Here is a 27,098-nt window from a genome sequence, read left to right on the forward strand (position 1 = left end):
TAATATTTTTTAAAAATATAATTATTTTAAGTCATCAATAAATATTAGTTTATAAATAAAAAAAAATCGAGGAGCAGCAGAAACCCGAGTCAATTCTTCTTCTTTTTAATTCATTTTTTAAATATTTTTATTATTATTTGTATTTAATTAAACCAAAAAAAAACCCAATCCCAACATAGCTACAGGCTTTCCACAAACATCACTTCGAATGGCGACAGCGGCGATTCCCGTTCTTCATCTTCGGCCTCCCTTCTGCAAATTCGTTTCCCCTTTTGCCCATTCGCGAAATCCCTGCCATATCCCCTCTTTCCCTCAATGCAAAACCTTTAAGTTCAAATACCTGACAAAGGTTCCGTTTGCTGTTACAGAATCGTCTGATTCCCCCAAGTCCCTGGACTCCGACCCACAAATTCTGCTTCAGGAACTTGCAGTATGCACCAGAATATTTATACCCCTTTCCTTGAAAATTCCAATTTATCGCTTGTTTGCTTATATTTGCATGAGAATATGTAGAATATGCCACTCTGGCTTAATGTTTAACTACTTGTGTGTGTTTATTTCAGTGATTTTGTTTTGGTGGACACGCAGGATTGTTTTGATCTTCCTTCGGATTATTTTTCGAAGCTACCGCGGGATCTTCGCCTTGATGTGAGTTAAATTCTTTGTAGAAGAAATGTGCAGCTGCTGAAGTTAGCTTGAGATTGCATCTTTTTTCGAATAATGCATGATAATTACTGGAACGGATTACTTTGTTAATTCATGCAGAAATTTGGACGTGTGCGTTATACCATAAATTTTGTTCTTGTAACTTATGAAAAAACGACATTCTGTATAGCAAGTTGGACTTTAGGTTTCTAGGGTTAAAGTTACTACTGGTGAAGTGCAATTTTGATCTTCCAAGCATGGCCTGTAGTTATGATTCATAAGTTGTGAGTTGCTTTGTAAATGAGATATTGTATTTAGTTGGACTTTGAAAGCACAGATTTGTATAATCTCACATAGAGGACCTTTGGATGTTGTACCTTTTTTGGTTGTTTTGGCTAGAAGAAAAGAGTTACCCGATTTTCTGCTATTGTGATATTTTTCCTTGTGCTTATGTGTATGGAGATTCTTATTACATGGAAAGTCTGACTATTTCTTTATGCAAATGTTGAAGCTGAATGATGCTGCCTTTGATCTTTCGAATGGGCCTGTAAAAAATGAGGTCAGTTATATACAGTTTCACGCTTAAATCTTTATGAAATGAAAGCAAGGGATCCACGTGTTGATGATTTCTAATTGATGCTTTTATCTTTCAAAGAAAATTATAATCCAAATGCTCGTATTAGAACATCAAGTAATTTACTCTGTGATATAGTGTACCTATGTACTTCTTAATCATAAATTATGACTGCCTGCATAAAGTCCAAATTTTGGAGAATCTTTAAATTCATAAGTTATAGATTTCTACTTGGCGTTTTTATCTTGCTCAGATAAATTATAATCCAAATACTCCTACTAGAACTTCAAGTGATTTAGTTGTGACTTAGTGTAACTGTGTACTAATAGACAGGGACATAGGGTATATATGGGCAATAGTGGGCTATTGTCCGGAAGGATTTAGCTCAAATTGTAGTAGCCTATTTGTAAAAACCAAGCATTACAGTTACTGCTGTCTTGACTTTTGTTTTTTGTAATGCAGTGTGGTGAAGAGATGGGACAGACTTTGTTAGATATAAGTCGAGCATGGGAACTTGCAGAAACTTCTACTTCAGCAAAATTAGTGAGCAAGCTCCCTTTGTTAGTGGGTTCCCTTACTAGCTTTAATAAATCAGGCAAGTTTACAGATTAGTGATTTTACTACTTTGTAGTATTATGGTGTTTTAAGTTTCCCAATTTATTATACTATGTACTTTTCACTTATTGTTTGTTGTGTTTTGTTAGCACTTGGAAAGCACTTGGTGTCTGCTGGGAGGAGGTTCCAGTCGATGGGACAATATGGTCAGGGTGAACTTCAAAAGGTAAGAACATATTTTTTTTGCTTCAGTTCTTTGCCCATATGGCAGGAAATGAATACTTGTCAGTGTCATTGTATTATTTGTTGTTTTTAATGTTTGCATTCCACTTGCTAATCCCATTTTTATCTCAACTTTTTTGATCTTAGATTTCAGGCTGGTACTATCTTAATTGATATCTCTACTTCTTCGTGTCATGTTTTTCTGAGTGTTTTGTGGGTCGAGATAATGGTGAACTCGTGCAGTGTCGAACGTAAATCAGAGTAAAATACTTTCACAATTTTTTTAATTTTTTGCATGTAGAACTATCTGTTTGCGCATATTCTTCCAACCATATTACTATAGTAATTATATCATTAAAATATAAAAGACGTTTGTTTGTAAGCTTATTGTGAATATACGGAGAAGGGTCTGAACATTTTGAGATGGAGATTAATTTTGAGTGAGTTGAGATCATCATTGATCTCTGGTATTGTGCATAAAACTTGATAACGTTTGATCACACTTTATAGCCATATTTACTATGACTTATATGGTTGTGTGCAATGCTCTACTTTTATGTCTTGATTCTCGAGGATATTTCAAAAAATTTGATGCCTTGACTGGATTTTTTTGTTGGATTTCATGGGTAAAGAAGTTTCTATCTATTCTATAATGATTTTTTTTTATATTTCTTAATCAGTGCAGATCGCCAAAGTGATGATTAAAGCAGGAAAACTATTGTCCGAGAGCCTTGTATCTGAGGTAGCCAATGAAGAGCCTAAACAGGAATCGAGGATGCTGAAGGTATATATGTTTTGCAGTTCATAGGCCATGATTAAATTTATTTTTAGAACCATGTTTTCTATCTCTGAAAACAAAACCATCATGCACTATATTCTCCTAAAGAAGTCTCTCGTAAAATATTTTTATTCCATTCACATTTCCATAGCCATTATATTTAATTCGACCATATGTCACTCCCAAAACAATATATGATGTTATATTCTAACATAATACATCATATTTTAAAATTTTAAATACGTGGGATATGCCGAAGGTAAGCCAGTCGTTAGGATAGTTTTTGGTTCATTAGTTCCCTGCATATAAGTATATTAGTACACAGGATGTGTATCTTGCAGTTTGGCGAGCTTCAGGCTGAACTTACTCAAGAAAACGCATATATTGGAGCTGGCATTGGCTTTATTTTTGGGTAATCATTCCTCTTGACTTGTGAGTCTCCATTCATTCTACTAAGTTTTAGAAACTTGTATTTCTCGTTGTGAAACTCCAAAACAGGATTCTTTCGTGGCAACTAGGTCAAAGCATCCAAAGCACGCCAGAGAGCTCCTTAGAGTATGCAAGTGATAATGCTTTGCTTCTTGCTAAGGTGCTAAAATATATCATTAATTCATTACAAATTTGTTTTTAAACTGATAATAATCATGAAGTAGTAACCATGTAGTCATTACGTGGAGCTCTACTCGTGCTTTCCTATTCTTCAGCGGTGTTGTCTGCTATCGCAACGGCAGGACTTATCGTACTTGGAGGACAATTGAATTCAAAAGGAAAATGAGAGGGTAAGCCCGACCCACCTTTTCTAATTCTTCATTTGATGTAACTAAGTGAAATAATATCAAGAAATTTGTGACTTTGAAAGATAATTTTATTTGTATCTTGCAATAAATGGTCAAAATTTCATGGTACTACAATTTTTTAACTTGCGTTCAATAATTAATCATAGATTCTTCGGGAGAGGGAAAAGGAGGGAAAACATATCATTGGAAAAGATAACAAGTATAATAATGATTTTTATTTCATCTTCTGGAAATATATTAGCAAGGAGACTGTATTAATTAACTCCCTTTTGGTGGTGTCCATGCCACACATGAACATATTCAGTGGGAAGGATTTGAACATGCCTAATTTATACGTGCATCCACCTCATGCTCAAAAATTAACAATTGAAAGTGAAGTTTACAACACATTAGTTGGTAGTTCATCAGGCCAATTTAACACATGACATTTACAATTCTCAAGAATTTATTACAATTGATGTGGACGTCTAACACATCTTCATTAGGCTCAAGAATGGACAAACGGTGCGTGAAATTCACAAGACATTAATGAATGACAAATAAATTCAGTTCAATATATAACGGTGGATGTGAGTTCTGATACCATAATAAGATCAGGAATTTGAGTTTAACTCCATCTCAATAACTAGTTAAAACGAGTAGAATTGACTAAGTGCATATATAACGGATATGTGATATGTAACATTTTTGATATATTTATTGCTTTGTACAATTCACTCCTTGGCTTCACTGGCGCCACATTTTATTTTACTCATACTGGATATTTGAATCGTGTCATGTGGCGGGGTTATAGAGGCAGCGTATCAGAGAACATAGTACTTATTGAAGGATGACTTTTTTATTTATTCATTTGAAGTAAAAAAATTTCAGTTCCATTATTTAAATCAATTGCATTTGTTTGTATAACTGTGTATTATTGGATTTCGAGTTCGTTTATTATCATTTGACGCTAAACATTTTGTAAAGAATCATGCAATAAAGTGAGGCAAACCTAAAGAAGTCAGGAAAAAAGAAAAAACAACTAATACTAAAATGAATAAAGATAGCAATTTCATGTGTTAAAACACTAATTTCTTAGACCAGGTTATATATTCAACGACAAGAACTTCCAAATATAAAGGCATAATCAAGATTCAGGTATAAAACTTGTATTACAAAAGAAACCTACGAGATTTCGTTATGGACGCGACATCAAACTAAAATTCTGTGTATTCTTAAGGCCATGCTGTTTCATCTCTTTCTTCAATTTCTTAGACCCGCAAATGAAGCTGAACTGAAAACCATAAGCATTTCCAAAACATGAAAGCAACCCTTTTCCTTCAGGACTCCCTGGCTTGTGATGGCCTGCTTTCTTACCGTTTCTCAATGGGATTTGATCATCGTCTGTTAATCTCCTTTTGACGCTTTTAGGTTTCAATTGCACTTCTTCTTCACTTTTCTCTCCTGTTTCGGTCCAATTTTCGAATATAGAGCTCCCATATTCTTCGTTGTCGTTGGAGTACAACCATTTTCTCACGTTTTCAGAACCGTGAATGGAGGTGTTATCAGGTGGCATGCTCGTTGTTTTTCCTTCATGGGTCTGAGTCAGTTCCTTAGAATTTGATGGGAAGATTTGGGAACCTGGGTTTGTTCCCGGGCTTGCCGAACCCTCGATAATGCAATGTTCCTTTTCTTTTCCCTTTTCAGAGCTCCCGTATTCTTCGTTGTCGTTTGAGTATGACCATTTTCTCACGTTTTCCGAACCGTGAATGGAGGTGTTATCAGGTTCTGTTGGCATGCTCGTTTTTTCTTCATGGGTCTGAGTCAGTTCCCCAGAACTTGATGCGAAGATTTGGGGTCCCGGATTTGTTTCCGGGCCTGTCGAATCTTCAATAATGCAGTGTCCCTTTTCACCGTCTAGATGACCACAATCTAATTTCTCTTCGTTTCCTATTCTGAGACGGCAGATTTCGTTCAAGCCTGGAATGTTTCTGTCAACAAGGTGGATTCCAATATTCAGGGTCCCTTTCAAAAGCCCCGAAGGGCGACGAACCTGGAGCGAAACCCGTCGAAAGGATGGATTTTTATTCAGCGTAGGTGACAAACTGTTGATCATAAGATGTGCGGTGCCAATAGGGAGATCACGCAACCAGGCGACGTTGTATATCTCGATCGTGATAGCTGATGATTTAGATTTTAGAAATCGTTCGTCGACGTTGAACGTTACTTGGTGATTCCAGGTGGGGTTGCAGTTTCCACGATGGTCGACCGCGGTAGATAATCTATTGTTGGGGTTGATGTAGGACACGGCAAATGTTCGTAACATTTTGGATACGGGGGGAAGGTCTTGTGCCGAGATTATGGTAATTTCCAGGAGCTTGAAAACAGACATGGTTGATTTTGATACTTCTACAGATAGGGAGAAAAAGATTATGGCTTATATCGACGATGAATTTCAAATTTTTTATGACACTTTTTTAGCAAATATCCCACAAAATAAATATTTAGGGAAAAAAACTACGAATGAACTTAACGAAGGATTTATACGATGTATTTTCAAACGCCAAAAATGATTTCTGGTACATCGTATGTTAATGGATAATCTTTAGCGACTTGATCGAACTAACCTATAAATTGGCTCAAATTTAAATGAACCAATGACATAACCAGGCTCCCGCAAAATCACAGCAACCAGATGCTATGTTAAAATTAGATAAAAATTTGTGTGAGACGATCTCACGGATCGTATTTTATTAGACAGCTTTTTTATTTTAATAATAATAAAAAAATATTATTTTTTATGTCGATAAGATTGAACAAGATTCGTGAGATTGTAACTTATACTTACTCTATGAACTGCTCGTGATGGTGAGCTAGATCTGACGATCAGAGATCCCATTTTTAATCCCTAATTTCAATGACTGAATAATCAATCTTTTGTATCAAAGCACTAAATTCCAATTTGATTGTCTTCAATCCAAAGTTATGAATTAAAAAAAAAAACAGCAATTCTTGAGATCAGCTATTTGTTTTCTTCAGATCCAATCTGCACCATTCCTTTCGCCTCGCGGGATTCTCATTGAAAATCCAGCTGCTTAACAAATGCAAAAATCGATCAACAAGACCCTGATATGCTTTTCGCTGTGCATTCCGCTACTCTTCGGTTCGTTACTCCTCGCCGGAACTCTCGATTACAAATCCCAGTTCCTATCTTTATTGCCCCAGCTCAATAATGCTGCGCCTTGCCGAACTCAATCACCACCTCTCCGCGTGTACATGTACGATTTGCCTCCGCGTTTTAATGTGGGATTGATGGACCCTACTTTTCCCGACAGTGTGCTGGTGACTGCATCGAATTTGCCCATGTGGAGGTGGAACGATGGGCTCAGAAAACAGCACAGCGTGGAGTATTGGATGATGGCTTCGCTTCTGTACGAGGGGAATGATGAATCAGGTTCCACCCGGGAAGCGGTTCGTGTTAGGGATCCACAGTTAGCTGATGTGTTTTTCGTGCCTTTCTTTTCCTCGCTTAGTTTCAATCTTCATGTGCGGAATATGGCCGAGCTGAATACCGTTGATGAGCAGCTGCAGGTGGGATTTTTTTTAAATTTTGAGATTATTTTATGTGTTGTATTTGTATTTGCGATTGCTGTGACGATGGTGTCTTTTGTTATTCACTTATGTTCTTTATAGTTGTCTGGATTGCATATTTGAGTACTGCCTTGGAATTATGTACATTTTGTATTGAATTTTATGGTTTCGGCTGGATCATATGAAATTAATTATTGAGCTTATTGAAGAAAATGGTGAGATTCTTTTCTTAATCTTTATTTGTATCTTGAAATGAGTTTCCTGTCTTTAAGTTTAGCTATGTTTAACCACCATAAAAATTCGAATACACAAGGGTGTTCATAGCTCGCTAGCTAAAATTATTAACAGTCAAATCTCGCATTTTGTGTATGATATGTATCAATTAATATTATTAACTAAAGCACACCATGGGATGATTTTCCGTGAAGCTGGACGTAGTGTGATTTTTTTATGGTTCCTTTGTGAATTGAGTACAAAACACGTTAATGCCATTTTTTTTGTGGGCATACTATACTGTGTGACAGAATGTTTGAATAAAATACAGACTTCGCTTCAGTCTGGTCTTTTTTTTTTTGACAAGCTCCTAGTGAGTAGCTGAAATCATTATGCTTTGTATCATCAAAATGCAATCTTCTTGTCATAGAATCATTAAAGCTGCATTTGAGGCATAAAATTGGAATCAGGGATTTTCTCTGAATTATTCCCAATTCCTAGTCAATTGAGGTTGTTTGATATGAGTGATTGCCTACCTCATCAATTTAAACCTGTCCTTACCTCAGTCCTTTTTGTATATATGTTTGATTGTTTTACTAGATTAGGAATGAATCAGGGGTAACTTTTTAGAATGTATGGCTTTCGTTGTTTATCTTTCTTATTATTTAATAGAGCTTATCGCTGTTCATTTGACCGCAGCTTGAGATGGTAAATATTATAAGAGCATCGGATCACTGGAAAAGGTCCTGGTGGACGAGATCATGTTATTCCTCTTCATCATCCAAATGCTTTCAGACAATATCGTGATCAAGTTAATCATTCCATTTTCATCGTGGCTGATTTTGGTCGCATCATGAACATTTCTCGACTATCAAAAGATGTCGTTGCTCCCTATCCACATATGATAGATTCATATATCAGTGAAGATCACGAGCACCCATTCGAGGCTCGAAAGACACTTCTCTTCTTTCGCGGGAGGACTAAGAGGAAGGATGTATGATAATCACAATAAGGTGTTAATGTTTTGATCTTTCTTTATTGAATAAACCATATGGCTGACACAGTATATCAACCTGGCAGGAAGGAAAAATTCGTGCACAACTGTATAAGATGTTAGTGGGAATGAAAGATGTAATCTACGAGGAGGGCAGTGCATCAGAAGAAGGCTTCAAAGCTGTAAGTTAAAACAGTGGTTACTTTGCACAAGAAAGTAGTCAGTGTCCGAACATATCTTTTAAATCATGAGAAGATGATATTTTTCCTTTAAAAAAAATTATGAAACTTGGAAGTTTGGGGCCTTGGATTTCTTATTGTTCTTCAGTCTGGGAATATTATTTTCATCTGACACTTCAAAATATTCTTGGTTATACTAGTCTGCTGAACAAATGCGTTCGTCGAAATTCTGCCTACACCCTGCGGGTGATACTCCATCATCTTGCCGTCTATTTGATGCCATTGTGAGTCACTGCATTCCTGTAATTGTGAGTGACAGACTCGAGCTACCCTTTGAAAGCGAAATAGACTACAAAGAGTTTTCAATCTTCTTCTCAGTGGACCAGGCTCTGCAACCAGGCTACATGATCGATGGGCTCAGGGGCATTTCAAAAGAGAAATGGACGAAAATGTGGCTGCAGCTTCGAAGCATATCTCACCACTTTGAGTTTCAGTACCACCAAAGAAGGATGATTCAGTCAATATGATATGGAGGCAGGTGAAAAATAAGGTTCCTCCGGTTAAGCTTGCTTTACACAGAAGCAGGCGGCTGAAAATACCAGATTGGTGGAGATAGTTCTATGATGTCATAGTTTGTAAGTGTGTACATTCCTTATTTTTTTCAAAATTTCCGGAACATCTCCGGTTGTGTAACAGAGGAATATAGATGGTTACAATCTTGACTCGTCGGAAAGGTGACCCTGTGTCGTTGAAGACTAACAACATATACAAAACCATAATGATGTGCTATTAAGAATAATTCTTGCTTACGTAAGACATTGAATTGCTCTGAGATCATAAACCATGAACTTGAATGGGATTCGAAATTGAATTGCTTGCTGGATACTTGTATTGACGCAAAATGTATATCCGACAAGTATTTGTATTGCAAAAATATTCAATGTGATTGTGACCATTTTCCTCAATGTTTGTATATCACAATTTATAAGTATTCTACCACTTTTTATTTCTATTATTTTAATTACTTGTTTGTGTCCAATATATGAATTGTGGGTGTTTTTTATTTATTCATCTACCCTTATACTTCTCTATTTCGACACTTTCTCTCTTTTTAGGGGTGTCAAAGACTCAAAATCCAATACGACCCATCAATCCGACACGGTTTAACCCGAAAAAAATATGGTTTGAGTTTGGGGTTTTTGGGTTTGGGTCAGATCGGGTTGGACCCGATAGCTGATTCGAAAAAAAAAATGATCGGGTTAGGTTGGGTTGACCCGAAAATTTAATTTTTTTTTAAAAAATATATAATTAATAAATATTGTCTACTTTTTTTATATATCTTATGTCTGAAAAAATATTTATTGTATATATTTATATCATAGATTTTCATAATTTAATATTTATTTTGAACATTTTTTATTTTTTAAATAATTATTATTTGATTTAGTAAATGTATTTTATTTTTCTACGATTAGACTTTCAGATTTAAATTATATACATGAGAGATCTTTTGATATTATATGTTTAAATTAAAATATTATTTTTTTATTTATTTAATTTTCTTTAAATAATTCAAAATCGAGTTATATGGGTTGATCAAGTTGATTTGGGTTCAGGTTCGGATTGAGGGTTTTCTGGTTGGCTCAGGTTCAGGTTGAGCAATTTTTGAATAGTATTACTCATCAATCCGATCCGACTCATCCGAATTGACGCCCTTATCTCTTTTACATCTTACCATTTTTGTACTTGATAAAAGAGATAAATGTCAAATACGCTAAAAACCTTTGAAAATGCAAATGGTTTAAGATATTCAAATCACAACACAAATCTTTATAACGACTTCTCAATGGATAGATAATCGAGTCTAGAAAACTACAAATTTCTATTATTTTGTGGCACTTGCATCAATTCCGACCCGCCCATTCATATTTGTGTAATTATGATCAACAACCTAATATTTCTGATTTCAACATTAGACCTAAGTTTGACTTATGAAAAATCTAATTTTTCTATCATATCTCGTTATTTGAGATATTCACTTGTCAAATTCAAATATGTCTGCATTTTGCTACTTGTCCTGTTTTCTCACCAAGAAGAAACCATTCACCTTTTCTCAGATGGAAAAAAATCCCGACAGAAAGTCAAATTTTTGGCCTTTTCTAGGAACTGTTTCCTAAAAATACCAAATATAAATATTATGAAGCATATAAAATAGCAACGTTTATCTCGAAAAATTGGATTTCATTTAAGAATTTTTTTAAGAAAATTCAAATTTTACGTATCCAATTGTTTAAATATAGCATATCATTTAACAAATAAAAAAACCATATCATAAATGAGTTTTTTTAATCATCCTGACATTAGAATATAAATCCAATCAAAATTTTCAACATAAGTTGTTGGAGTTCCATGTATTAATCCAACATAAATTTTGATTTCTATAAGTTTTGATTTAAATTAATCAAGTAAAATTATCATTGTCATGTATAAAAACAATGCTTCCGCAGATGGAGAGTTAACCGAACTCCAACGTGACATATTTTATCATTCAATAATATAGTTGTACCACACCACACAAAATCTTATAATAATATCATAATCGTTGACCATATCAAATCATAATTACACAATTTTTTTTAAAAAAAATTTATCAATGCACATTTGTTAGGGGACTTTGCGTGAATTTTATATGGCAAAAACTTGTGTGAGACGGTCTCACGGGTCGTATTTGTGAGACAGATCTCTTATTTGGGTCACTCATTGAAAAATATTATTTTTTATGCTAAGAGTATTACTTTTTATTGTGAATATGGGTAGGGTTGACCCGTCTCACATATATGATCCGTGAGACGATCTCATATGAGACTAACTCATTTTATAGAGAGAATTTAAATTTTGCATATGTCAACACATAAAAGAAATTTGGCAAAAATTTGTGTGAGACGGTCTCACAGGTCGTATTTTGTGATACAGATATCTTATTTAGGTCATTTTTGAAAAATTATTACTTTTTTATGCTAAGAGTGTTATTTTTTATTGTGAATTTCAGTAGAGATGACCCGTCTCACAGATAAAGATTCATGAGATCATCTCACAAGAGACCGATTCAAGAAAATTTTGGTAATTATGATTAGATAAAAATGCTTAAATATATATGATATGAAAAATAATTACATTAAAGAAAGACCATTTTGTCAGATCTGGAATGATTGACTAAGTCGTAGGTAGCTGGAGTCATCATCATCAACATTATTATTATTGTAATAATATTACACGATTGTTACCTAGGAAATTTACGTACTTTTTGTCGTGAAATGAAAAAAAAAAAAGGTGGTAAATCAAGTGATTTACATGCTGAGAGTTGAATTCGAATTTGAAGGTTTCTTTATTAATGTCTTTGGATTAATGAAGAATAATACATTAATGCAATGTTAGATGAACCCGAACACCAACCAATGTAAACTTTTGACCTGATCGTGGGATTACGTGCTGACGTACCAGCTGTCACGTAGATCGATTTAGTGGGCTGAATAATTTAATTGATTTTTAATATGAATTATCTGCAAAAACTAAATATAAAAACAGAGATTCTCAATTTTCAATTTAGTAAACGAATGATGGCCACCAACTCAACCAAAAACTTAGTTGGATTAAAGGTTTGGTGCATTAATTATGCATCGGAATTTATATTGATAAAATAATTACACGCAGAGAATATAATGCAATCTTCCAATTCGTTTGGAGTGATCCGCGCCATTTAAAGGGTGTCAAAATCCGACACGACCTACCAACCCGACACGGTTCAACCCGAAAAAAATAAGGTTTGGGTTCGGGGTTTTTGGGTTGGACCCGATAACTGACCCAAAAAAATGAACGGGTTGGATTAGGTTCGTGACCCGGGTTTACCCGAAAATTTATTTTTTAAAAAAATATATATAATGTATAAATATTGCTTACATTTTTTTATATATTTTATGTCCGAAAAAATATTTATTGTATATAATAAATTTTCATAATTTAATATTTATAAATTTTATTGTATTTATTTTATTTAAATATTTATAAATTTTCATATTATATTTATAAATATTTATAAATATAATAAATATTTATATTTATTATAAATATTTATAAATTTTCATATTATAAAATATTTATATTTATTATAAATATTTATAAATTTTCATATTATATTTAGAAATATTTATAAATTTTCAAAAAATATATATTGTATAAAATAAATTTTCATAAATTTTATTGTATTTATTATATAATAAATTTTCATAATTTAATATTTATTTTGAACATTTTTTATTTTTTAAATAATTGTTTATTTGATTTAGTAAATATATTTTATTTTTCTATGATTAGACTTTCAAATTTAAATCATATATATATATATATATATATATATATATATATATGAGAAATTTTGTTATTATGTGTTTAAATTAAAATATTATTGTTATTATTATTTTGAATTTTATTTAAATTTTTTTTAAAAAAAATCAAATTCGGGTTTAGGTTCGAGTTAAGAATTTTCGAGATGACTTGGGTTCGGGTTGGACAATTTTTTAATAGTATTATTGTTCAATCCGACCCTAACCACCCGAATTGACACCCTTAACACCATTAGACATAGGAAGACAGCCTAACTATTTCATCTTCAAATTTATCTCATGGTTAATTTAGCTATCTATTAAAAACATTTTCGACCGCCAAAATTATTATATAAAACCGAAATATTATATATATCAGATCGGTTGGATTGATATCTTGAGAGATATATATGAATTTGGACAATCTTCTCTTTTAGCTATATTTTGAGGCAGAGTTAATAATTAAACTCAACTCTGTGATCTTAATATGTTATCTGAGCACATATATACCGTTATGTGTTGGTTGAAATGTCAGCTCTAGTTGTTTGTTCTGAGCATGAGAGACGTGTTAAATGTTTCAGATCGACAAAATTAAGTTTTTTAGAATTATATATATGAACTTGGAGAATCTTATTTTTGTCATTCCAAATTAACAATAATGTCTACTTTTATAACACATCTCGGAATCAACTAAGAAATTAACATATCATACTAATAATTACAATATTCTTGATTATGTTGTTAATTTGCAGGATCTTTTGGCCGTTGGAGAGTCCTGCATAAGACATATCAGATCAATTATTATCAGTAACTAAATTTGATAATAGGTCGCGATCCGAGAAAATTATTCACAACGATTTCTTAAAAAAAAAAAAAATTAAATAAACTATAAGAATTGACTTTCTGGTGTTATATTCTTTTGCATTTTTCTCTCTTTTTTTTAATATATACATATCATAGTTAAATTAAACTACATCGAGAGTAGAGGTGAGCAATATTTTGGTTATACCGAATTAACTAGTCGAATCGAGCCAATTCGGAAATTCGGTTCGGTTATATCGGGAATTCGGCTTTCCAATTAAAAAAATTCGGTTCGGTTCGGTTCGGTTACAATTTTCAAAATTTTGAAATCGGTTAACCGAATTAACCAATATAATAAATATTATTTTAAATAGATTTTTATTTTTTAATCAATTTTTATATATTTTTAATTTTTAATTTTAAAATCAATCATAATTCTAATCTACGGTCTCATTCTCGCTTCTCTAACCGAATTTATCGTTCTCACTTCTCTATTCTCCACTCTTGACTTCATCCGTCGTCAAGAAAAATTATATCTATAATTAAAGTTAAATCACAATTTTTTTTTAAAAAAACTAATCGGTTAATTCGGTCGGTCGATTATAATTCGATTCGATTTTCATTAGTTATGAAAACTAATTCGGTCGGTTCGATTATGGCTAAATATTTCGGTTCAGTTATGGATAATTCGGTTTGGTCGGTAACCGAACTGACCGGATGTTCACCCCTAGTCGAGAGTCATAGGTGGCTATTGTAACTAAAATGATCGAGACATGATATTTTAAATGTTATGTAATTTAATAAATATCTTGAGTTGCATCCTTATTTACCGTCATTTTTTATATATATATAAATATCAAACACTCAATCTTGCAAGTTAATATTTGCAAGTGGCACCATGTGCATAATACATTCAACTCTATGTTTAGGTGTTCAGTGATGATGTATTTTTTTTTTATCTGAAGAGTTGAATCCATAAAATTATTTTTCATAAAAAGTTATTTCATTAAAAAAAAATCAATCGCTACGTGAGCAGGACGAAAACAAAGTAGTTGCTCTCTTAGTAAATAAAAGTTTTATAATGTGTATTATTTTGTTGGCAAAAACTTGTGTGAGGCGGTCTCACGGGTCGTATTTGTGAGACGGATCTCTTATTTGGGTCACCCATGAAAAAGTATTATTTTTTATGTTAAGAGTATTACTTTTTATTGTAAATATGAGTAGGGTCGACCCGTCTCACGGATTATGATCCGTGAGACGTCTCACATGAGACTAACTCTATTTTGTTATATACTTTTTTTTGAATATTTCATTTTTTTTTTTGAGGTTTTTATTTTAACGGGAGTATTTAGATTAAAAAAAAATCGTGAAACCTTAATGCCAACAAGATATCTACCCATTGTCTATAAATAATATTTAAGAATTTCAACTCTCTGTGTTCAGATTCCACGAAGCAACTATTGCGGCAGTATGGTTGGTGAAAAAACACCAATCTCTGCTAACCCATTATACCATTATATATAAAAAAAAAATGGATAAAATATTCACAAAACAAAATAAATAATCACATGAAAAGTTGGTTGAATTTGTGACATTTTCCAATTGAATATTTCAATTAATCTTCACGCGTTGTTACGTACTATTACTAAGCTTCGCAGAGCTTTATAAATTGGCCTGCACTTTTGGCAAATGAACCAAAAAACCAAAATTCATCCTTTGTTAATTTTCACAGTTTCAAATTCTTCTGATCCAACATCTTTCATTTTCTTCGACGATGAAAGACAAGTTTACAGGCACCATTCTTCGGAGCAATGCTCTTTGCAAGGTTTCATTTCTTGAATCATATTTCTTATCCAAATCACAGAGTACTTCATTTTTAACATTACAAAATACTCGAAATTTTTTGAGATATTTTTCCTTACAGTTACTTGATTCTTTGAATTGCATGCAGTACATCTTGGAAACTGCGTATCCCAGAGAGCATGAACAACTCAAAGAAATAAGGATGGCTACTGTTGACAAATATAATTTCATGTAAGATTATATATATATATATAATATATATATATATATTGACTAAATGTTTTTCGGAAAAAGTTCTTGTAATTATTTACTGATTGATTATATGAGTAACTCATCAGGAGCATGATGAACGTACCTGCCGACGAGGGATTGTTTTTATCAATGTTGTTGAAGATTATGAATGCAAACAAGACGATCGAAATCGGAGTTTTTACTGGATACTCACTTCTATCGACTGCCCTAGCCCTCCCGGATGATGGAAAAGTATGCAGTTTTTTTTTTTTTTTTTGAATAAGCTGATAAATAGTTTATACTGTGAAATATGGAAGATTATTTATTAATATTTTAAAAATTGTTTCTTTTTAGATTGTAGCTATTGATCCAGATAGGGAAGCATTTGAGACCGGATTGCCATTTATCCAAAAGGCAAACGTAGCACACAAAATCCAGTTCATCCAGTCTGATGCCAATATTGTTCTCAAAGAATTTGTAGACAATGTACGTAATTGGTTGAGTTTATGCTTTTTGAAGTTAAAACATTACATCTATATTATTTTCATAAACATGCAGGGTTTGATTAATTATAAATTATAGAACGTCATAACTCGTTTCTGAATCGATATGCAGGGTGAAAGCGAAACATTTGATTTTGCATTTGTGGATGCTGATAAAGACAATTACATAAACTACCATGAGAAATTACTGAAGTTGGTCAAAGTTGGAGGAATTATAGCTTACGACAACACCCTTTGGGGTGGAAGCGTAGCAATCTCCGAGGAAGATGAGATGGAGAATTATTTGAGGGTATGGAGACAACCAGTCATAGATTTCAATGATTTCTTGGCTAAGGATTCTCGCATTGAATTGGCTCTTCTTTCTGTCGGAGATGGTCTCACCCTTTGCAAGCGTCTCAAATAAACCACATTATTCTTTGAGAGGAAAAAATGAATTATGCAATATGTTTATATCATTTCATTTCTTTATACTGTTTCTGTTGTATTCTCGTTTCAGTTTATGATTTTTCTGGAACTTATTTCAGCTGTGATTCAATAAAAGATATGCAAATGTATTAATTTTATCAACACCAATACTTATATGTGTTTGCACAATATTTTTTGTCACTATTTTTCTTTACGCAGTTGACTTATTCAAACGAGTTTGAATTTCTGATGGGCTATCTTACCACATCTTAGTTCTTTTTCTTCTTTAGACTTTGAGTCGAATTCGCTTTGGACTTGAATAAAGATTTATATCAATTTTCATTAGTGTGTGAGATTGTTGGAAATTTTGAATTAAATTTAAAATTTGAATGAAAATTATGGCTCATGAATATGAGATTGTATTTTGACTCTAAACATTTTTGAGTTAGTTGTGGCTCATGATTGTGGAAATATCTTTTGACTTTCTATATTATTGAATTAATTGGAAACTTAATCTTGTATGACTTTTGGTATGTATTTTGTAGCTTATAAATAGTGTGTCCATTTCTCAATTCATATATACAAAAAAAATATTTTTAACAAACAAACTAAAGATATATCTCACCCAAGCATTCTTTTGCATTTCATATTGTTAGCTTTTCGTTTGTCTCAGTTAAGTTTGGGTGATAAAGTGAATACATGTTTTCAGTTCGTCGGTGTAGTTACATCGTGCTAAGTTGTTTCCTGATTTTACAGTTGTATCCTGAGAAACTTTTGCTCATCCTGATCCCCGAAACACCATCGGAGGGGACAAATTTATTTTACGGAAATGTATTTCGTACAAATCTCGATTTGATTTACTGGTTTCTTACTCTTTTACACATCCAATATTTATACTTCCAATATCATAATGATTTTGTTATTGCTTTGTTTGTATTTATATGATCATGCTTTCATTTAATGCTCTATAATGTTTTTTTTCATACTTTAGCATGTTGGCTAATAATATGATATGTGTGATCGAAAAAAAAAAATTATGATAAAAGTTTTAAATTTCTGAAACTGAAATGATAGGAGATAAAATAAAATATAAAGAAAATGATATTAATATAGTAAAATCATATAGTTAGTTTAATCAAACAAATATTTTTTAAGACAAATCCAAAATTAATACATCATAACTCTGAATAATTACTATAGAATAGTCTTGTATTATACATAGTAATAGATTATTATTATGTCACGAGTCAATTTATAATATAATGTTAATGGTCAATAAATATTGGTAGGTAACACGATCCAAGAAAATTGCTGACATCGGTTTATGCATTTTTAATGTAAATTTCGATCTGATTTATATTAGTACTACACATCTAATGACTTGATTGTATAATTAAATATATCTAATCTTTCGAATTGCACGGTAAGTCCAGTGCCATATTTCGATTACCATTCCAACAGCAAACAGGTTCCCAACAATAATCTTCCAATTATTAATTCATTGTATAACTTTATAAGTTACGGAAATCGAACATATGATTCTGTTTATGATATCAATCGTAAGATTGAAATACTTATGATTTATCAAAAGTTATATATAAAAAGTAATAACATTAATATAATACAAATCTTTATTTTTTGTCGAATTATAATATATATATATCTAGACAAGTCGTATTTGAAAACGCGGAGTAAGAATTTCAAGTCTTTGTATACCGATCCGAAGAAGCAACCATGGCGGCGATGTGGTTGGTGAAAAAGCACCAATGTCCCTTAACCCATTTAACCCATATTTTTTTTACAAAACGATATTATAAATTTAGATAAAATGTTGAAGGGTAATAATTGTTTTTGTTGTGACTATCGAAACGTGATATTTTGGTTATTGCAAGATTTAAAAGATTTTAGTTACAGTACTATTGTCTTCATATATAACTTTTTGTAAAGTAACAAATGTTCGGTCTTACAACTTATATGATATTGCAAGGTCAGATGTTCGATTTTCATGGATTACAATTATTAGCAAACGATAGTACAGAAAACTAAAACCTAACTTTTGAATAAACCAAATTGGTTTTCAGCTTAGTCCAGTTCGTTCGATTGTTTTGCTTGAAACCGATATATTCCTCACCCTGTTAATCGATGTATATTCCTTACTCGGTGGTAGTCTGCTCTTTTTGTTTAAAAATAATTTTGTTGGTTTTTCTTCATTCTCTAAGTTACATAACTAGAAAAATTCAATTATCCCAAAAATTTCCAACAAATAAATTTTTTTCGAATTTCATAATTATTCAAAAACTATGTTTTTCTAACACAAGCACAATAATAATTATAATATCAATATTCTCAAATATTTCAATTAATTGATTAATTTTTTTTCAAAATTCGCATGAGTAGATTTTTAAAGTAAAAATCTAAACTCAAAAATTCATATACATCGTACGTATTGATCATCGCAATTCAGATAATCATAACTAAATATTCGACATAATTTTAGAATTGTCGAATTTTACTTCAAATCGCACACATTCGGAATATACGAAACTAACCAATAGACAAGAATGAAATGTGATTTGTGGGATTATTCTATTCTAATTTTTTTTTAAATGAGGCAGAAAAAAAAAACTTTAACTAGATTATTATTTATTTACAAACAAAATAGGTGAGGCTAGAGCTCACTCTGGCCTCACTCTAGCCCAAGGGTGGTTCCGTCTATGGTTATTGGAGTACAATATTTACCTCTGTTCGAATCAAAATGTGGTGTTTGTGTTATTTTGCAATGTAATGATTTGAATTGCATGGTAATCGTCGATTATATTTCTAATAAACATATAATATAATAAATAATTAAACGAAAAGTTAGTCGAGTCGGGACTTTTTCACATTGAAGTTGAAATTTTGACACGTTGATATTATTTCAATTATAATTCAATAAACAATATAATAAATGTATTAATAAAAATCAATAGCAAATGTTATTTTTATACGCATTTGCTCTTTTATCATTATTGATCCTGTCAATTTCAATTTATGTATCAATTTTACTTTTTTGTTTCATTTCTTGCACATGGTCAATTAGTGGCTGTGTCCTATCTTAAATAACAAAAATTAAAAGGATAGATTGATATGGAGCAGGGACGGATCCAGAAATTAGATTAGAAGTGAATTTGACTTAATGTAACAAATTATATATTATAATAAAAATATATAATAACTTATATATGCCCTAGAATTAAGGAGGTGAGCTCTCTGATTACAATTTGTACGTTACATAATTATAATGCCATTATTTGCAATTTGAGGTTATTTAAACTTTACATTTGTCACATGATTCTTGTTAAAAAAAACGAATGTGATGATTATCGACTTTTTAAATATCTATTAGTGGTGTAAACGAATCAGATCGAACGAGATTCATATAACTTGCAGATTGGCCAGCTTGCAAACATATTGGCCGGATGTGCGTTGTTTTTGGGCGAAGAACCGATGTGTTTGCACATGAACAACCGACCATAGAAATATTTGGTTTCATATGTTTTTAAGGATATTTTCCCAATTCACAGTCTTCTCATAAATTCGAAATTAAAAAAAAAAAAAAAAACCACATGATTTTGATTAAACTACATAGTCCCACATGTAGAACAATATTTTAAATATTGAGGAAATTATGTATCCTTTATTGCCAATTAATTTTTTACTAATATTTATTGTGTATTATATTTTTAAAAAAAGCAACCTATTCGAAATGAATATAATATATATATATATATATATATATATATATATATATATATATATATATATATATATATATATATATATATATATATATAATCAACGTCATAACTTTATTTTGATAAAGTTTGGGAAACAAATATGACAATCAATAATGATAGAAGGAAATAAAATAGTTCTCCTTATTTAAAATATTAGTTGATTAAGATGTATTGTGTATACTATGAAGTAAATATCGAGTAGATAGATATATAATTCAATTCTAGCTAGTGATTTTTTTTTCTATGAAGTCAGTAGGCAAAATTAGACATTTGGTCTCTTTCCAATTTTCTTCTACTAAAAATATTAAATACGTAATTATAGGAATAGCTTTGGTGCATGAATTTTCTAACCAATTGATAGCTACATTATTCCATACAAAAATTGTATTTATTTATTTAAGTTATAGATTATTAATCAGTGAAATTATTGCATATAATTAAATTTTTAACATTTTAAAATCGACAAAGAAATCATTTATGAAAATGGCATAGCTCAGAAAGAAACCAAAATTAAGTTGAAAATTGGTGGCAATTAAAAGAAAAGAACATATTATTTCAAATAAGTTCATGATAAATTATTTTGGTGAATCTTGGCATGTATAGTCGCGTATCTATCGCTCTCTTAACAGTGACAATTATTTGTGGCAATTAAAAGAAAAGAACATATTATTTCAGATAAGTTCATCATAAATTATTTGTTGAATCTTGGCACGTAGCGTCACATATTTATCATTCTCTTAGCAGTGACGATTATTGTACCCCAACATTCTCTTCCAATAATTACATTAATTGCAATCAATGAGAATCAAATACGTGATATTGACTTTAATATTAGTTGTGGGTTCAAACATATGTCGTTTAATGGCACACCTAAAATCTCACAGCATAGCATTTATTACAACCCACAAAATTATATTTTTTAACATCAAATTTCATGTTTGAATTTTTATTTTAATATATTTAGTGTTTCATGAATAATATTATAATGGGGATGTGTATTTGGGAAAGAAAATTGGTATATCTTGGAGACCAAATTAATATATATGAGAGACACACAACATATATCAAAATAATATTAATATTCAGATTAAAAAACTATCCGATGACATTAAATCTATATTCGCTACTGAAAAAAAAAAAGTAAACGAAAAAAAGAAAAGAAAATATGTCTCCAAAATAATATTTTTATCACAACATAGATTAAACTTTAAAGTAGAAATTATTATTCTTCAATTTAGTAAAAAAATTAATGAACGCCACAAGCCAATGCAAAATTTTGGCTGGAATAATTTTTTGGTGCATTTATGTGGGTTAGTCTATGCTATATGAATATTTCTCCCAATATTTTAATATTATTAAATCATATAGGTTTCTCACATTTTTATTGAAATTGACTTAGAGTCGATTAAATTTTCAAAACTTGTTTTAATAGACTAACTTTTAGTTTTCAATTATTTTGGTCTAATTACTAATGTGTTATTAGAAAATACTGATATAGCACCGAAGACTGTTGACTGACATCAAAAACTGTTAGTGTGACATAAAAAATTGTTGACTTGTCAGATGTCACATAAAAAATTATACCAAGATAAGCGAAAATTACAGTTAATGTCCTAAAACCGAACTCTAAAAAATTAAAAACAAAAACCCAGAATTGAAAAAAAAAATATTGGATCGAAAGTAATTTTACTTTGAGATAGTTGCGCGAAACAATCTTTTGAAATTCGTGTTGAGCTAATATCTCCATATTTAACGGATTTGAGCATTATCCCTATGTTAATGTGAAAATTTTGTCAATACCCTTGTGAAAATTCTCGTTGAGCTAATAGTCATCTATGTAGCATATTTGAATATTTTAGTCTATTTTTTATATTTTTTTGAGCATACAAACTCTGTCTCTATGTGAAAATTAGTTCGACATATTAGTCAATTAATTCACTAAAAAACTCATCAATTGTTTCATTTAATTGCGTCAATTACAGATATGTATTAGCTCAACAAGAATTTTCACATGGATATAGACACAATTTGGGTATTAACAGAGAGACTGAAATTCTCAAATCCGTTACACATGAATATTAACTCGACGAGAATTTTATTGTGTATTTGGCACAATTCTCTTTTTTTTTTTATAATATATACATTAATTTTTAGAAATATATAATATATGCTGGTGAACAATTATTGGGTTCTTGGTAGGTAAATCTGATGGTGGGTCACGATCCGCGAAAATTATTCCCAACGGTTTTTAATTTATTTTATTTTTCAACAAGGGCTTTCAACATTTTTAATTTACATTTCTTTGACTTTTTATTTTTTATATACACAAATAGTTTCCACGTTTAAAAATTTCTAACCATTTAGCTATTTTTTTTATAATATACAAATTACTTAATTGTGGATCAATCATTTTGGCTATGATATCAATCATAATATCAAATATTATCATTTAAAGTTACAGTAAGTCAAAGTGATAAAATTCAAGTCTTTTAAATTACGAGCACTACAAATATATCATCTAGGGTATATATCTCTCGAAAAATTAAAATTACTTCCAAATATAAAGCATAATTTATTAAATTATATGATAAAGAATTACATATTGCACCAGCTATAGCATTCAATTCTTCTAATGTTTGCAAGAGTTTATTTTAAGTTTTTTTTAAAATATTTTATTGATTAAAAATTAAGAAGTACTTAAAATAAGCTCTTACAAATAATACATAAAATAATCTATAAAAAAGAAAAAAGAAAAAACCTCCACTAAAATGGTGAACGAGAGTTTTTGTCTTTAAATAAAAGCTTAAATTTATTTTTAAATCCATAACACATTGAATTATTGTACTCGCAGACCTTCTGTTAAATTAAAGAAACTCGATTTCACCACCTTTCTTCTTATACGAGTATTTCATAAAGATCTTACATAATACGGTTTATCTGATTAACGTAATTTGCAGACGAAAATTGTTTCAGTGTACACCAAAGATAAGGGCAGCTGGTACTCACGCTCACATCATTAAAAAAACTCAAATCCAACAATCACATTTTAAAAAAATAAAAAATTACCTTCACATTTTTTTTAGAAAAAATATTTTTACTAGATCAGTCGTATTTAAATCCGAGGTTGTAAGAATTTCAGTCCATTGCATTGCGGCGGTGTTGGTGATGAAAAAGCACTAATGGCCAATGCACCCACCCCCAACCCTATCATACCAATATATAAAATAATTATATTGATACAAGAAAAGTTAGGTGAGTCGTAGATATTTTCCCATTGAAACTTTCAATCTTCACGCGTTGTTACTTGGCCACCCAGAGCTTATAAATAAAGCCACGCTTTTCGCAAAGGAAGCAGAACCCAATCCATCATTCATTTCCATAGCTCCAAATTCCTTTGTATTCATATTTTCGAAAATGAAAGACAAGTTTACAGGCACCATTCTTCAGAGCCATGCTCTTTCCAAGGTTCGATTTCTATATCGAATAATTCGTATCCGAAATTCGAGTTCGTTCACTTATTTACTAAATATTTTTCTCCATTTTTTCCACGTAAATAAAATATTTTCTATACTATTTCATTGTAATTCAACACTTAATATGTCCTTACGTGACTCAGAAGTATTATTGTTAATTTGTTATAATAATCGAGTCCCGTGTTTACTTTAGATTATTATTATTATTATTATTATTATTATTATTATTATTATTATTATTATTATTATTATTATTATTATTATTATTAATTGATTTATTGCTTCATAAGTCATGATAATTCGTCCTATTTTTTTCTTATAACTAATCGATTCTTAAATTGCATGCAGTACATTTTGGAAACAACTGCATATCCCAGGGAACATGAACAACTCAAAGAAATAAGGAAGGCTACTGTCGACAAATATAATTTCATGTAAGATTCTATATATATATCGACTAAATGTTTTTTCGAAAAAAGTTATTGTGATTAGTTATTAATTATATGAGTAACTTACCAGGAGCATGATGAATGTACCTGCCGACGAGGGATGTTTATATCAATGTTGTTGAAGCTAATGAACGCTAAGAAAACCCTCGAACTCGGAGTTTTTACCGGCTACTCTCTTCTGTCAACAGCCCTAGCACTCCCCGAAGATGGAAAAGTACGTGATTTTCTTGAATAATTCGTTTTTTTGATGATAGAATTAATATGAACATAGACTAATTAATCGGTATTTTTGAAATTGTGTTCTTCAGATAGTAGCAATCGATCCAGATAGGGAAGCATTCGAGACCGGATTGCCATTCATTCAGAAGGCAAACATGGGGCACAAAATCAAGTTCATTCAGTCTGATGCAAATATCGTTCTCAAAGAATTTGTTGCCAATGTACGTAATTGGTTAATTTTATTCTTTTGATCCACAAGTTTTAAAATATTTTACTTCAGAATAATAATTATTTATAATAATCGGTAATAAATTAATACAATTTTCAGGGAGAAAGTGGAACGTTTGATTTTGCATTTGTGGATGCTGATAAAGACAATTACATAAACTACCATGAGGAATTATTGAAATTGGTCAAAGTTGGAGGAATTATAGCGTACGACAACACACTATGGGGTGGAACAGTAGCAGTATCCGAGGAGGATGAAATGGAGAATTACTTGAGAGTATGGAGACAAGCAGTCATAGATTTCAATGATTTTTTGGCTAAGGATTCTCGCATTGAATTGGCTCTTCTTTCGGTCGGAGATGGTCTCACCCTTTGCAAGCGTCTCAAATAGACCAAATTATTCTTTGAGGGGGAAAAAATAATGTATTATGCGCAATATGTTTATATCATTTCTTTTCTTTATACTCTGTGTTGTATTTTCGTTTCAGTTTACGAATTTTCTGGAACTTATTTCAGTTGTGATTCAATAAAAGATATGCAAATGTATTAATTGTATCGATACCAATACATATATGGAATTTGACTTCTTTTTATACGTTTTTGCTCTTTTTTTCATAATTATACATGTCAATTTTAATTTCAATTTTTTTGTTTTTTGTAAGAGTTCTTGCACGGTCAATTAATGGCTATTTTGATTTTATTTTTTAGAAATAGAAAAGGAAAAATTAATTTTTGGAGGAAGTGTTGATGGGGAGCAAGACGAGGAGACAACGAAGTAATTTGAGTTCTTTTACATGCTTTTGCAATTTTATCATGAGTGGGCGTGTCATTTAAAAATAAAACTGAGACACATGTCAATTTGAATATATATATATATATATATATATATATATATATATATATATATATATATATAGAGTATTTATATTATCTTAAATTTCAGTTAATGATAACATCGAGTTATTTTAGGATCCGATCGTCTTCTTTTTATGTATGTATATGCTTCTAGTAGTTGAACAACTCAATCTGTTCAACACAAAATTAATAATTCAAGCTACAAACTATCAAAAAAGATCGTGCCAAGAATATATTTCAAAACGGACCCTGAAATGATCAACATTTAATTGTCAAGTCTAACCGGTCAAACTTTAGCAGATGAAGGTGGATATTGCGATTCGAGCTATTCAAAGACTACATGTTAAAGTAATCAAAGTACAGTATTCGACCAACTCTCGATTGACGAATATATTCCAAATTGCTGAAATTCAATCAAATTTCCAGAGGCTAAAAGAGATAAAGTCGAAAAAAACAAAAGAACATTAAATGAAACTTGATGAAGTGTACGACAATTGAAAGCGATAAGGTCATTTTATTGAGAGTTAGTACACATGATAGTTGAAAAAAAATTTCCGACCGTTGAAACTTTTCAAGTATAAATATGCAGATTCAGAAGTGAAATATTAAATAACGGAAAAAATGATAACAAATAGATTAAATTACATGTTTTAAATCTACATTAATAGATCTTGAGCATGCTTATTCTTTCAACATGAAGTTGCTCACTTAACACATGTCTATCAGTGCATATAAGATCTTCTAAGGATCATTTGTGCTATCCTACCAACTCAAACTGTCAAAATTAATAGTTGTGGTTTGTATTGGTTTGTTGGAAACCGAGTGTTCATAAATAAATAGAAGTTATTAAGTGATCACTGAGAATTTTGGTTTAAATAGTGATAAATCATGGTCGAAATGAGTTGTAACAAAGTATTATAAAGTCAAATCTTTTAATGAATTTTTTTCTTAATAAGAAGAAATAATGACATAGAACTATCCATCTCCTAAAATTCGTACACATTATCTCTTTTACATTACGCACTTTATATTGTCTAGTACTTGTGTATCTAGATGTTTTATTAGTTACTTCTTACATTAAATATATATAGCTTATCACTAGTCTAGTCCAACTGTTTCCGCACTTGTGCATTTGTGTCTTTGTTATTATTATTTTCAGTCTTATTGTAGTCATTATTTTTTATTAGATTAATTAACAAGCGTCTTGCAATTTAATGATCAAGCTAATTTTTTTTTCTTTTCAAGATTTATATTGCCAATATATTTTTTACTAATACTGTATTGTCCATTATAACATGTTACAAAATTAAACATTAAAAATTTATTCTGATCAAGTTTTGGAAGCAAAGATGGCATTCAATAATGATAGAACTCATTATTATAGTTCTCATCATTTATAACTTTAGTTAATTAAGATATATTTAGTATATTAGTAATAATCCAAATTCA

The 27,098-nt window shown here is 30.9% G+C and overlaps 2 protein-coding genes and 2 pseudogenes across 6 annotated transcripts; all 4 read left to right on the top strand.

Moving 5' to 3' along the window:
• The first annotated feature begins 162 nt into the window (after window positions 1-162).
• Window positions 163-3,685, top strand: LOC140816816 (uncharacterized). Of its 5 annotated transcripts, none has more exons than XR_012114650.1 (9): window positions 163-430; window positions 589-648; window positions 1,157-1,204; window positions 1,682-1,814; window positions 1,924-2,000; window positions 2,682-2,780; window positions 3,100-3,186; window positions 3,293-3,363; window positions 3,439-3,685. XR_012114650.1 is itself a non-coding variant. In XM_073176285.1 (9 exons), the coding sequence occupies exons 1-9, from the start codon at window positions 209-211 to the stop codon at window positions 3,428-3,430; spliced, it is 804 nt and encodes a 267-aa protein (XP_073032386.1). In that variant the 5' UTR covers window positions 163-208; the 3' UTR covers window positions 3,431-3,685. The 5 variants fall into 5 exon arrangements, 4 of the variants coding, with proteins under 4 accessions (XP_073032386.1, XP_073032384.1, XP_073032387.1 ...); XM_073176285.1 differs by having other exon boundaries at window positions 3,116-3,186; window positions 3,273-3,363; window positions 3,428-3,685; XM_073176283.1 differs by having other exon boundaries at window positions 3,116-3,186; window positions 3,273-3,363.
• A 2,739-nt stretch (window positions 3,686-6,424) lies between these two features.
• LOC140817161 (probable arabinosyltransferase ARAD1) lies at window positions 6,425-9,249 on the top strand (annotated as a pseudogene).
• A 6,127-nt stretch (window positions 9,250-15,376) lies between these two features.
• Window positions 15,377-16,846, top strand: LOC140817306 (flavonoid 3',5'-methyltransferase-like). Its single transcript, XM_073176947.1, has 5 exons — window positions 15,377-15,532; window positions 15,659-15,741; window positions 15,849-15,993; window positions 16,096-16,227; window positions 16,357-16,846. Exons 1-5 carry the CDS (start codon window positions 15,482-15,484, stop codon window positions 16,645-16,647), a joined length of 702 nt encoding a protein of 233 aa, XP_073033048.1. The 5' UTR covers window positions 15,377-15,481; the 3' UTR covers window positions 16,648-16,846.
• Window positions 16,847-23,763: 6,917 nt separating this feature from the next.
• LOC140817305 (flavonoid 3',5'-methyltransferase-like) lies at window positions 23,764-25,412 on the top strand (annotated as a pseudogene).
• Window positions 25,413-27,098: the final 1,686 nt, after the last annotated feature.

This window comes from Primulina eburnea, chromosome 16 (assembly GCF_022965805.1).
Source record: "Primulina eburnea isolate SZY01 chromosome 16, ASM2296580v1, whole genome shotgun sequence".
NCBI classification, from domain to species: domain Eukaryota; kingdom Viridiplantae; phylum Streptophyta; class Magnoliopsida; order Lamiales; family Gesneriaceae; genus Primulina; species Primulina eburnea.

Excerpts from the sequence above, each read along its gene's own strand:
- LOC140816816 (XM_073176283.1), top strand. The coding sequence starts at position 209 with ATGGCGACAGCGGCGATTCCCGTTCTTCATCTTCGGCCTCCCTTCTGC. Across the intron at positions 1,815-1,923 it reads TACTAGCTTTAATAAATCAG|CACTTGGAAAGCACTTGGTG; the intron begins GCAAGTTTACAG and ends GTGTTTTGTTAG. Across the intron at positions 2,001-2,681 it reads GTCAGGGTGAACTTCAAAAG|ATCGCCAAAGTGATGATTAA; the intron begins GTAAGAACATAT and ends TAATCAGTGCAG.
- LOC140817306 (XM_073176947.1), top strand. The coding sequence starts at position 15,482 with ATGAAAGACAAGTTTACAGGCACCATTCTTCGGAGCAATGCTCTTTGC. Across the intron at positions 15,742-15,848 it reads GTTGACAAATATAATTTCAT|GAGCATGATGAACGTACCTG; the intron begins GTAAGATTATAT and ends GTAACTCATCAG. Across the intron at positions 15,994-16,095 it reads CCCTCCCGGATGATGGAAAA|ATTGTAGCTATTGATCCAGA; the intron begins GTATGCAGTTTT and ends GTTTCTTTTTAG.